The following is a 13066-nucleotide window of genomic DNA, read 5'->3' on the forward strand; positions in this document are numbered from 1 at the left end:
GAATAAATTTAAATTTGACAAAGTATCAAGAAAATAATATTTTAATACATTCATATACCAATTAGCAAAAAGCAACTCTAAAGTATTCAAACTTTAATAAATTTAAATTTTTCAAGCAGTAAGTCAATAAAGTCTTCAATAAGTGGGTGATTTAGTATACTTTTTTATACACCTTAAAGCTGAATACAATAGCGCTTAATCTATATGAGTAAAGTTATAATCTCTGTCATGTTAAAGTATGTACTAAAGACAAGGAGTTGTTACATAACTTTTGTTAATTTTATTTTAATTTGATAATAAAATTAATTTTGAATAAATTTGATATCTGATTATATTATTAAATTACTAGTTTAATCCTTCGACTAACACGAAAGGGGATAATAGTTGGTTTTATTAAAACTCAAAAAAATTTTAATGTAATAAAAAATACAGATACTGAGTCACATATTAGACAAAATCTCAGAAGATAAATAGTATTTAACTCAAAACTAAATAAAAATATTTTATTTACAGAAAATAAAACTAAAAAAATTTTAGCACGTAAAAAGTTACAAATTTATATGTATGAATTTTAAAAGATATATTATAATGAAGTACAAAATTTTTATTTTAATTTATAACAAATAAAACTAACATCTCCAAGTTGCAAGCTAAAGATTGCAAAGGCGTACTTTGTTATGCTGCTGGTCCAAAAAAGAAAATTGCTAGTGAGTCCCTACTTACTCAAGGGGGCCTGAAATTTTTGAATTTTGGCGCATAATATTTGTTTTAGGTTCGTTTGGTCTGAATTTGGAAAAAATCTAATTATTCTTTACAGGTTTAAGCCAAGTTTATATATTTTTAAAATGGATCATACTCACATAAACAGTTAAACTGGATTCAAGTCGAAGCTAAAAGAATTTAGAAAAAATAATAAAATATATATCCATATTTTTAAAAATATTTCTGAAAAGTTTCAAAAAATTTAAACGAGTTTTGATACAAAAATTATCGGTAGGGGAAGGAAGGTGAAAACTCCCTGCACGACAGTCTCATCTAATAATAAATACAAACAAACTATGGCCCTTGTGTTTACAAAATGATCATGGAAAGTTGTGATATCACTCCTTCAGATCTAATCCCTTAATCTCTCAATCAAAAGAAAACAACCTTTCTTTTGTTTTGGCACAAAAAGTCTGAATTGAAAGAAAAACTCTGATAGAAAAGGAATCTCAAGAGGGTTTCAATTGTGGAGTACAAAACTAAAATACAGACCCAGCAAATGTATAACCTGGGTCAGTATCTACAAGAAAATGCTTAGAAATGGCAAGTGGCAACCATCATCAGGCTTGCCGACAAGCTGAAAGAAGACCCTTTTCTGTCTATGATCTGCATTTCCAAAAACAGTTCCAACTCCAATGGATCTAACTACACCTATTTAAAAATTGGAAGGAATAAACTCCATCATTTAATTTTTTTAATATTTTAATTTTTAATTTAATCTAATAAACACCCAAATTTTATTTTTTAACCTCTTAAACATTTTTAACTTTTTATTTAATCTAATAGACACTTTAACCTTTTTTTTTTAATAACATTTACCCACTTACAAATAGTAAATATGGACATATTGCCATATATGTTAAAAAGTATTTAAATATTACAAAAAAAAAGTACAAATGTCTATTAAGTTATATCAAAAGTTAAAAAGTTATATCAAAAATTAAAAGTGTAAAAATGACCAAATGAACAAAAATTCGGATTTGCAAATATGTATTTTACCTAAAAATTGCCAACAGTGTATCCTACCCTATTTCTCTGCAAAATAAAAAGAAAATCTTACAAAAAATTTGCAGCACCATTTTCAAATATCAGTTGAACATTTCTGGATGAGTTAGCCAAATGAAATTCATTCGGATAAAAATTGACCACAAAGCAGAAGGAATGCATGCCATAGAACAATCCCTTCCATCCCTGGCGGTTTCTTCCTCAATCATGGCTGTTGGCAAGACCCCTGGCCCCTCACAAATTTCGCGAGACAGTTGCCTCAATTACAACAATCTGTCCGGTTCACTAATGAAACATCAATGATGGGCCCCTCCCTAAATTCTGTAATTCAGCAAATGAGGAATTCATATTGCTTAGAAGGAGAGAAGATCTTCATAAAAGACCCATCCAAACTTATAAAAGTATAGTGCAAGAAGAGAAAATTGTAAAACAAATGACACCAATCAACTTCCAACCAAAGATCACAAAGGATTGATGATATGTACATTTACAAAAAAAAAAAAAAAAGCACTTTTAATGCACTGATTATGCATTATTGTAGAGGATAACGAGAACTAAAACTTTGTAATGTTAAGTTGAGATTCTTAAAAGACCACAATGTTGGTCTTTGGCTCTGACCATAAGAATTCAGCCAGCTACAGATCCATTAAGTTTCTCCTTTACAAAGCATATTTCAGACTGAAGCCACAAAATAACCACCCCATGGCTAAAGCTTGGCTTGGCGTGGACAATTCACACAAGCTCTAAGGACTGAATACCTAAGCAAAGAAAAAGAAAAATGAAGAGGGGAAAAAAAATAAACTAACCAAACCCAGCAAAGCAACTTGTGGAAGTAGATTCAGCAGCTCAACAGAAGTACTTATTGGAAGGTGATATATGCCCTCTTGAAAAAGGAGAACACAATTCAAACAGATCTTCAACCTCCAGTTGCAGTGCGAGCCCCTCCTAGTGAATAAAATCACCGTCAGTCTCAGAAGTTGCAAATCCTAAACAAGGCTCAAAATAAAAGAAATCAAACTAGTTTATGTCAGTCAACTCATAATATGCTTCTATCTACTTCTTCTACTTGGTAAGACCGTTTCCGAGGTTTCTAATTGCAACATAAAGAATAACCTCTCTGCAGAGGCTATCGTGACTAATTTACTGCACAGAATTTCACCTTTCAGTTTAGTATAGACTTAGCAAAAGAACGTAAATATCCTTTAGGCTTCATCAAACAATAAACATGTAGACTTTAGCTTCTAAGCAACAAGGGAAAACAAAGTCAGAACAAATTTAATTAGCCTGGGCATATAAACTAGTAGTCATCAGGTTCTTATGAGGAATCAGACTCATATGGCATATGGACTATCAATCAGACAAAATGAGACTGCATAAACGATGAGCAGACAAAATGTAAAACGGAAAAAAAATACCAATCTAAAAATAATCTAGAATGTAGACTTTTTGAGACAAAATGAATATAATCAAAAGCACCGTAAAAAGATTATATAAGTACATCTCACAGATCATCTCACCATTTTCCTCTCAATAAGCCTAAAAGGTTTCTTTTTACCATCTGAGTGCTAATGCAGTTCTGCAGAATCCAATCTCTCTAACATGCCTTCTCTTATTGCACCGCTTTTAGGACATTGAAAGACCGTAGAATAGAGAGAAAACAAAGCCATTGAACTTTTAACGTTATGACAAAATATTACTTTGATGTCTATACATGTGTGATTGCAAATGATGGGAAAATGCCTTATTAAGCTGAATATCCTCCTTTCCCCTAGCCACTACAATTAGCACCAGCACAAGCAGCAAATATTGCACTGCAAATAACTCAGAAATAATACGCAAACAGAATACGCCATGCAATTAACAACAGCGCCTGTAATTCATAAATAAAATGCATACTTCCTCATCTAAAAAAATGAAAAATAGATTATGAAACTACAGGTAACCCCAGGGAATAACAAGACACAAAATACAGACCCACAGTTCCAATTATAAATTATACTCTTATACCATTTTTATGACAAATGATATACTGAATTTAGTAATTTATCAGCAGTAGAGCTACATAAGTATGCAAGCCTTCAGTTATTTCCAAGCACACTTTTTTTTATCCATTCCTAACCTTCTTCTAAACTTGAACAGTTCATTACTCTTAATGTAATAGTTTCTAGACATCTTTGTTAACTAATAGTAGGTAGATAGAAAATAGCAGCATCAAAATTAGCCTCCAGCTCAGCAAAAATAATACCTTTAATGAAAAGGAGAAAAAGAACAACTAAGAAAACCATTACAAGAAATAAAAAAAATAAAGAACCATAAGAAAAATCTTTATAATCTTAGCATCAAAATGGAGCTTTAGAGAGCGAGAACCACGTAGACAGACAATGTTCTCAAAGGCTCTGTAAATTTTACCCTCGTACTGTTTATGAATTCATCACAGAATGATTGACTTTGCTTAATAGGAGGTCTAATTAGCTAATAGAAATTCTTATCACCCAACAGTTTAGAACGAATAGTACAAGTTTTAAAAGAGCATCAGGACTCCATTAAAAAATAAAAAAGCTATTGTGATTTAATTGAAATACAGCACAAAGTATTAGCACTTATGACACAAGTATCCAATTAAATCTGCATTGCAAGACCAATAAGCTCCAGGCTCTTAATATTATTTTCAACCCCATATAGGCACTTACAATTGATGTATGGCTGATGAATTCCTATATTACAAAAGCCACACTAGTAAGAAAGAAATGAAATATACATGTTGATTGGAACAGAAAAATGGACCAAATAAAATCACTTGTTGGTTATTTAATCAACTGAATCCATAATATGAATAAGGAGAAAACGATACGTACTTGAAGTCTTACCTTTTCTCTTGTTTGTGCTGGAAGAATTTCCATTACCATTGTCATTTGTTAATACATTCCCAAGTCCACAGCTAGGAAGCTCCTTTGCTGCTGAGTTCTGATTTGCCAGGCACTGCAGATTATCAAAATCGCAACCATTAAAACCTTGCCCATTTAAGGCAATACCATCATCACTTCTTCCATCCACCCCTGGATGCAGGCAATAAACCTGATCATTGCACTGCATATTACATGGATTCATTACATAAGCACCAGAATAATTTGGATTAGGGAAGTTCACATCATTAGCTGATTTCTGATATGGAAAAGATCCAATCTCCCCTTCAATCCTTCCCCGTATGTCCACAAGCAAACACTTGAGCCTTGCAACCTCAGCCTCCAATGCAGCTTGTCCCTGCAGTCTCTTCAGCAGTTGCTGATTCAAAGCCCTCAATTTCACAACCTCATCCTCTAAAGATGCAGCCCTTGCCTTCTTCTTCTCCCTATACTTCCGAACAGCCTCTCTGTTTCCTAAGGGGCGTTTCTTCGACTTCTTTTCAGTTGACTCAGCAGTATCATCAGTCCCAGTCTTATCGTCAGAAGGTGCAGATACAATTTTAGTGTGCACATGAAAGCAAGTATGGGTGTGAGAATAATCAGGTCCAGGAGGGTTACAAGTGTGCGTATGAGTACAAGCATGAGTATCCTTGAGTAGTTCATCAAAAAAACTATCCATTGAACAATTATTTGGCATCTCACCCATGTTTGTACCCGAAAATACTTCTTGGTGCGAGAAATCTAGCTCACCATCGTCCATTAAAGCAAGACAAAGAGACCCAGATGCAAAATCTAGGGAAAATTGAGATAAATTGGGGCCTTCGACATACACCAAATGATATTTCGGGTCAAGATTTTAGATTTTTGACCAAACGGCAACTATAATCAGACCGGAAGATACGTGCCAGTGCTTGTAAGCTGTAAACAGTAAAAGAAACAACAATTCAATCAAAACCCCAAAAGCAAAGTGCAAAATTTCCAAACTTGTCAATTACAACAAAGAAACGGGCCCAAAAAAAAAACGACAAAATTCAATCTGGGAATTAGGAGTCTAGTTCGATTAAATTAAGGTTAAGCGGCAAGCAAACAGAGAGAACGGAATCAAGATGGAATCCGTGAAAGATCATTATCATCATGGTTGCGGACTTAAAATTGAAACCCTAGAAAACATCAAGTGGTGTTCAAAAATTAAGAAAAAAGAAAGGACTTTTAAAAGGAACCCAAAAGGAAGAAAGTGATATAAAAACAAAAGGAAGTGAAAATGAGCGTACCAGAAACGAGCAATTGTTGATTCTTCTGAAGAGACAGATTCCACGAAACAAAAGCTCTCTCTTTTTCTCAAAGTCAAGAAAGATATCAGTCCCTTGTCTTTCAATTTATACGTACTTGGGGGACCTATGTGTAAATTTAAGAAAATATTTAAGGGAAGTTATCTAGTACATCTAGTACTACATTGAGCAATGCTTGTTCTGGGCCCACCTAGTTCACAGTTTTCAGAGATATTTCATCACGGCCGTCAATTTCATCAAATCATACCAGTTCTTGAAACCTTTCAGGGAATTTTCTCGTCGGCGGCTCAAAAAAAGTCGTGGGCAATTAAGGTCGATTTTTTCAAGTATCAATTTGTCTTATTGTGTAAGGCTTTATTTATTCGTGGATTTTATGAACTTCAATAAAAAATCTCTCACTTTGGCATCAAGTGTTCATTTTTTTTTTTAATCAAAGCCATCAAGTGTTCATAATTGTACATTTGAATGAAAATAAGTCCAAATTTGTATTAAGATTAATGGAGGCACTAGTATTTCTATTAATATTTAATATTTTAATTTATTATTTTATTTTATTTTAAAAAAAATTAAAATATTTTTTTATTTAGCAAGAGGGTGAAATAGACGAAATTTATGAATGAAATAATAAATATAATTATTTCTATTTAAATCACTCAACACTAATTAAATTCAATTAATAATGAGCTGGAGAACTTCCAAAGCTCTTCTCTTGCTCAATATATATAAATTGAGTTTAAGACTGATTTAATTATTTAAAAATAGATTTATCCACAAAAAAAATATATTTTATTTATAAATAAACTTTAATAGAGTTTATTTCAAATAAAATTATAAATTTATATTTAACATTTAGTTTTCTCATAATGCCATTCCTATATATTAAATTACAATTTAAATATTTTTATTATAAAAATAATTAAATTAAAAGAGAAAGAAGATAAGAAAAAAGATAAAGTGAGAAAAAAATATTAGAATCACTTTTTCTACACTAGCAAAAAAAACTCATGTTTATAATTCATTTAAAAAATTTAAATTTTATTAAATTTAATATTAACACTGATGATATGTTAAAGCAAGTATTCACGAGTGCACGAACTATTCTTACAGTAGAAAAGGTAAACATCTCAAAATTGATCTCCAAAACACTAAAAGTAAATTTAAACACACTAAATTAATATTTTTAAGAAATACAATGTCTATAAACTAATTAAATGAATATACATATATTTATGATCTAAAAAATATATAATAAATATAGTATATAGTCGAATTAATTATTTAGTACTAAAAACTCAAAGTCGACCTCCAAAATATTAAAGGTAAATTTAAACACACTAAACCATTTTTAAAAAAAAAAATGTTCATAAACTAATTAAGTAAATATATAAATATTTATTATAAAAAATATAGTCTCTAGTTGAGCTAATTATTTAGCACTAAAAAATCATCCACGCTATGCAGTGGATTTATTTTAAATCTAATTATTATTAAATAGCAACAATTTTATTAACTTATAAATTTTAATAATATAGTTTCTTAAAATTACAAAAGTATAATGACAATGGCTTTCAACTATACAAATGTTTATATTGTTTTAGGCATAATAAAATAGTAACAACATTTAGTTCAAAGGATAGTCACCTAGCAAAAAAGTTAAAGCATGAAAAGATGTCTCCCATCATTATATTCCTTCTTCATAAATCTGTAAGATAAAAAAATTAAATAATTAAGCCTTAGATGACATATAGAAGAGTAATTTAAATGATAGATATTTGACGGTCTAAATTCATGGCTTTAGGACGGGGAATCTTGCTGCCTCGACAAGAAACAACTGCAAAATAATAATTCATTATTTTATAGTATTAATTGCAAGCATTATTTATATGATAAATTCATTGTTTTATTTAGCTATTTTACTTATTTACATCAGAATAGTTTATTATCACAGCCTAGTATTATCTTCTTTTTCCTTTTTAAAACCTTAGATTTTGCTTTAAAAAATAAAAGTTCGTGCTGATTTAGCATTTTCCTTTACACATTTCAACCTCTAGTGAAAAACTAGTCCAGTCCCCGCCAATTGGATGAAAATTATTTTATATAAATTAAAATTAATATAAGTACTTATAATATTATTAAAATAAATTATTTAGATATAAATATAAATTTATATAAAAATATGATATCAAATATTTTATATATATATAAAGTACTATATTTTTAATTTGAATAAATAAATGGTTATGGGTTATTTTATTATTTAAGGATTATAAAATTTTATAACACAATTTTAGAAGTATATATTTTTAAAATTTTTTCACTTATATTTTAATTATATTTAAAGATGAAAATAAAATATATAAATAAAAAATAATTATTAATAAATTGATTATAATAATAAAATAATTTAGTGTCCATTGATAAATAAAATATGGTTAAATACATAAATGAGATTTTGAAATTGTCTCGTTTTTATAATTGGTTCCATGTACTCAATTTTAATCTAATTGGACCTCTCAATTTTACAAGTTATTATTTAACCCCTTTAATTATAGACGTTATATATGTGTGTACGCCATCTAAAAATGTGAAAGTTTGAATAAAATAATAATATGTTAAAACATAAAATAATAGCTAAACATATAAATGGTCATTTAAACTTGTTTTATTTTTGCATTCGCCCTCCGAATTCAATTTTAATTCAATTGTACCTTTCAACTTTACAGATTATTATTTTCAACACTTTAAATTATAAATTTTATGCACGTATATTTTACGTCATCTAAAAAATATGTAATATGTCTATTGGAATTACACAAAAAAAAAATTCTAATGAATTTAAAATATAAATCTAATAAATGGCAGTTTTCTTTTCATATTTAGAGGTATCGAACAATCGCCAGAGAGGTTCTAATGGCACTAAGAGGAAGAGGAAGAGATTGCAGGAGTGACATCACAAAAAGAGAACTCCAGATTTACTGGCAACTTTTGACTGACCCTTGCTTCGATTCAAGAGTGAAAATATATTTTGACATGTAAGGATCGTGCAGATATGGTAATTGTTTGTGAAATTATTTCTTATGTGTTATATATGTGCGACAGAGACATGGATGGAAGGATTAATGAGACTGACATTAAGCGGACTATTCTGCAAAGTTGTTCGACAAATAAAGTGTCTCTTAACACACGAGCAAGCACAGGAATATGCTGCCTCAGCCATTGAAGCTCTTGACACTCGACGCTGGGGCTTCATTCAGGTTCACTGTTTGACCCCTTTCTTCCTTCTACAGTTTGGTCTACAGCATTATTATACATCCGGTTACTTTTACTTTTTAAAAAAGTAAATTAATTAATTAATACATCTAGTTCTTTTTTTCTTTTAAATCTAGCAGTCATTCCCTTATGAGGTTATTACTATTTGGAATAAAATTCAAATAGGATTCTAAACTTTGAGAGCAAAATTAAATAGGCTTTTTCTAAAACTTTTTTGGACCATTTTAATTGAACAACACGTGTATCAAAGCTGATGACACATGCAGCATTGGAATTACAAATGATGACACATGATACTACATCATTTTTGTTTTACTGCAGGAAAGACCACAAAAGTAATTTAAAGGATGAGATAAGTAATAGGTAAAGACAAAGCAAGACACTATACGACATCGTTTTAGATGCTAGTCAGCAACGAAAAGGACACCAAATCGGTAATTACAAAGGCGTGAAATGGCAAAGTTATCCTTTAAATTGATTTTGCTGGCGCTGTTGATCCGCCTAAAAACTATATTATATATTGGTATTGATTATCTTTATTTTAACAACAAATACGAATCTTTATATATTTTTTTAATTATTTAAGTTAATGATGGAACTAAATTTTTTTATATTAGTATATATATTTAATTTATAGATTTTATAATAATTATTATTACTGAATTAATATGAAAGTTAAATAATAATAATAATAATAACTAAAAATTAATAAAAATATATTGATAAAAAATTTGTTAAATATAAAATAATAAAATTTATATACAAAATAAAAAGACTAAGCTAAATGCTAAAGAAAAACTTAACCTAATATATTTAATCTCATGATAATAGTAATTAAATAGTTAAATATAAAAAATAAAATAAAAATAAAAACTCCTTCTAAGTTTATAATATCTTTAAGATAGAAAAATGACTTATTCTCATTTTTATTTTTAAATATTTTATTAATTTTAAAAGAATAATAAAATTTAAAAAAATTAAATATGTATAATAAAGAATTATAGAGAAAGCTGCAGAGACTAGAATGGTGAAGAGATGACGATGAAAGAAGTGTTATTGATATATGATACTAAATCTAGATTTATAGAGATTTTTTTTACAGGGTACTCCTTCGATATAAGTCTCTCTAAAGACTATTCTTATCACAACTCTTAATTATCTTTACATAAATAATTAATAAAAATCTTTCAAATAAAATGCTAATTTGCTCCTAGTTTATGTAATTTTCTGCTAGCTCTTTTGAAATAGTCAATTCACGCATCTTGATTTTAGATTTTGAAATCAGTATATTTTATTAGGCTCATTTTTTTAGTATTTTACTCTATAATTTTTTTTAGCTAATATTATATGAAAATAGACAATTAAATTTAAATGAGGTAAAAATATAGATTTATAAAAAATATATAATAAAAAATTTAAAATATCATAAATAACTATATATAATATGAATCTATAAATTGTTTATTTATAATTAATTGGAATAATGCCTCACAGTGCTAACATTAAGTTTTAAATAATTTTAAATACTTAATACTTTGAAATAATTATTTTTAGTTTTTGGTTTCTTAATTTCATTAAGAAGTCTGGGTAAAATTTATTTAACATTTAAATGGGTCAACAAAGAATTCAACTAATATCATCAAATTAAATCATTTATATCAACCTGTATATATTAAAGGTTAAATTTGCAGTTGCATATCTGAGTTTTATCTATTTAGTTATTTTAATATCTTAATTTTTAATATAATTTAATAAATATTTTAATTTATATTTTTATAGTATATAAATATATTTTTATAAGCGATCATATTTAATATATTTATATGTATTGCTCATTAGTATTTAAATATTATAAAAAAATAATTTAAATATCTATATGATTAAACAGAAAAATTAATAACATTTAAGTAGTCATAAAAAAAAGTTTAAGTATTTATTAAATTAAAAAATCTAAAAATCTAAAAATTTAAAAATTAAAATGACTAAAATTTAAATTTTTAAATATTCACGATGCCTATCTTAAAAGCACCTCAAACTTGTTTAGAAGGTAAATAACTAAATTTAATAAAATTATTTGTGTAATAGGAAGAAAAAAGAGTGAATATGAAATTACTTTCAGTCAAATGTAGCACTGAACTTGTCCAATAATTATTGGCCTTTAGGCTTCAAAGCAAATCTCTCTCAAACATCTGATCAAATTTCTCTAAAGTCAATATCTATGATAGCAATAGATCTCGGATGTTTATGCTTAATGTATTCTTTAATTAATTTCTTCTGTTAATATTTTTTTAATTCCTTAATTTGAAATTAGTTTTTGTGACGGATTTACCTCATTTTGTCTTTCAAAATTATAAATAAAGTGATAAATAATATCAAAAAGAATTAGAATAGATACAAAGCAAAAATAAAAGTACAATATAAGTATGATAAATTTTTAAATATAAAATCACTGTTTTATAATAATAATAATAATAGATGCAATTTTAAATAAGTTTTTATTTATGCAATTTTAAATAAGTTTTTATGTCTATCCGTAGAGCATATTGTTGTATAATGACTTATATAAAAATTAAGTTTTATATTTTTTATTTAATTTAATTTATTATTATAATTAGAGATAACTGTAAATTGAGGGAATAAAAAAAATATCAAAAATAGTAGAATATAAAATTGAAAAATCAAAAGGTTACATAACATACGAAATGACAACCATTTTTTACTTTTATTTTAATGCATATCAATTATTATTAATTTTAATCTTAAAAATTACATATAAAAGAATTAAATTTAAAATGACATGAAAAATAAGATACCAATCTTAAAAATATACAATTTAAAATTTTTAAATAATAGAAAAGTAAACTAAATATATTGTAATGAGATTATTAAATCATATAACTATTAATTTATATGATACACAAGAGTCTAGATTAATTTATAAATTTATAAATAAAAATAATAAATTAGACGTTTAATATAATCAAGCTAAAATAATAATAAAAGTAATAACCTAAATAATAAAATGATCATGAAACTTCTTAACAAATTATTAAAATAATTTTTTTAAGCATACCTTTTGAGAGTTTTTAAGAATAAGGTTACAAATTATTATAATGTTATTTCAAAAGTTATATTTCTTGCATTCTCTACCATCACTTATATTTTAATGTTATTTGAAGATGGAGATAAAAATAAAATTGAAAATGATTATGAAGATAGAGAATATAGAATGTATGAATGACATAATAGTAAATTATATTACAATGGTTGTGGTGATAAATAATGATTTTTCAATTATCAAAAGGGAAATCAGGAGACACAAAACTAGCACAATATGAAAATTAAGGATTGTTAATAATATATATAGTAAATAGAGGAGATGAATTATTATATTAATATCAGTTGATAATTAATATAGTTTTAAAGATGAAGGAAAAAAATAAAAGTTGTTCTTTTATAAAAATTAAAACTGAAAACTCACTATAATTCAAAGAAATGTCTTAAAAATCATAAAAGAAAATCAAATGAGGATAAAAAAAGTAAGGGATAAAATCTTACTTTTATATATATATATATATATATATATATATATATATAGTAATCTTGGGTTCATGCGGATAATTGGATAAAGAAGACAAGACCTGTGGTTAGTGCGATTGGTTGATGTCATCATATAGGTTTCAGCTTCCTGAGTTGAGAACTAGATATAAAATTTGTGTGACCTAAATCTTTTTGACATGTGTTTCTTTTTTTTGACATATAAAATTTTTATTTTGACATATCTACTTATTTTTGACACATGAAATTAAAATTTATGTGCAATTTTATCGTTTTTCT

At 27.1% G+C, this 13066-nt stretch overlaps 1 protein-coding gene across 6 annotated transcripts; it reads right to left on the reverse strand.

The window, feature by feature from the left end:
• Positions 1-1617: 1617 nt before the first annotated feature.
• On the reverse strand, positions 1618-6070 carry LOC8266428 (basic leucine zipper 19). 6 transcript variants are annotated; one of them, XR_007216987.1, is made up of 4 exons: positions 5942-6070; positions 4635-5588; positions 2574-2709; positions 1618-2088 (listed from the first exon to the last, which is right to left on the reverse strand). XR_007216987.1 is itself a non-coding variant. In XM_025159946.2 (3 exons), the coding sequence occupies exons 2-3, from the start codon at positions 5428-5430 to the stop codon at positions 2684-2686; spliced, it is 825 nt and encodes a 274-aa protein (XP_025015714.1). In that variant the 5' UTR covers positions 5431-5588; positions 5942-6070; the 3' UTR covers positions 2172-2683. The 6 variants fall into 6 exon arrangements, 3 of the variants coding, with proteins under 3 accessions (XP_025015714.1, XP_025015712.1, XP_025015711.1); XR_007216986.1 differs by having other exon boundaries at positions 4623-5588; XR_003080902.2 differs by having other exon boundaries at positions 2574-2712; positions 4623-5588.
• Between the last annotated feature and the right edge of the window lie 6996 nt (positions 6071-13066).

This window comes from Ricinus communis, chromosome 8, assembly GCF_019578655.1.
Source record: "Ricinus communis isolate WT05 ecotype wild-type chromosome 8, ASM1957865v1, whole genome shotgun sequence".
Lineage (NCBI taxonomy): Eukaryota > Viridiplantae > Streptophyta > Magnoliopsida > Malpighiales > Euphorbiaceae > Ricinus > Ricinus communis.

What these genes read in the sequence shown, in the direction of transcription:
- LOC8266428 (XM_025159944.2), bottom strand. Translation starts at nt 5,430, where the DNA reads ATGGACGATGGTGAGCTAGATTTCTCGCACCAAGAAGTATTTTCGGGT. An exon ending in CAGCACAAACAAGAGAAAAG is followed by an intron (nt 2,754 to 4,634) that starts GTAAGACTTCAA and finishes AGCCTTGTTTAG; the next exon opens with GATTTGCAACTTCTGAGACT.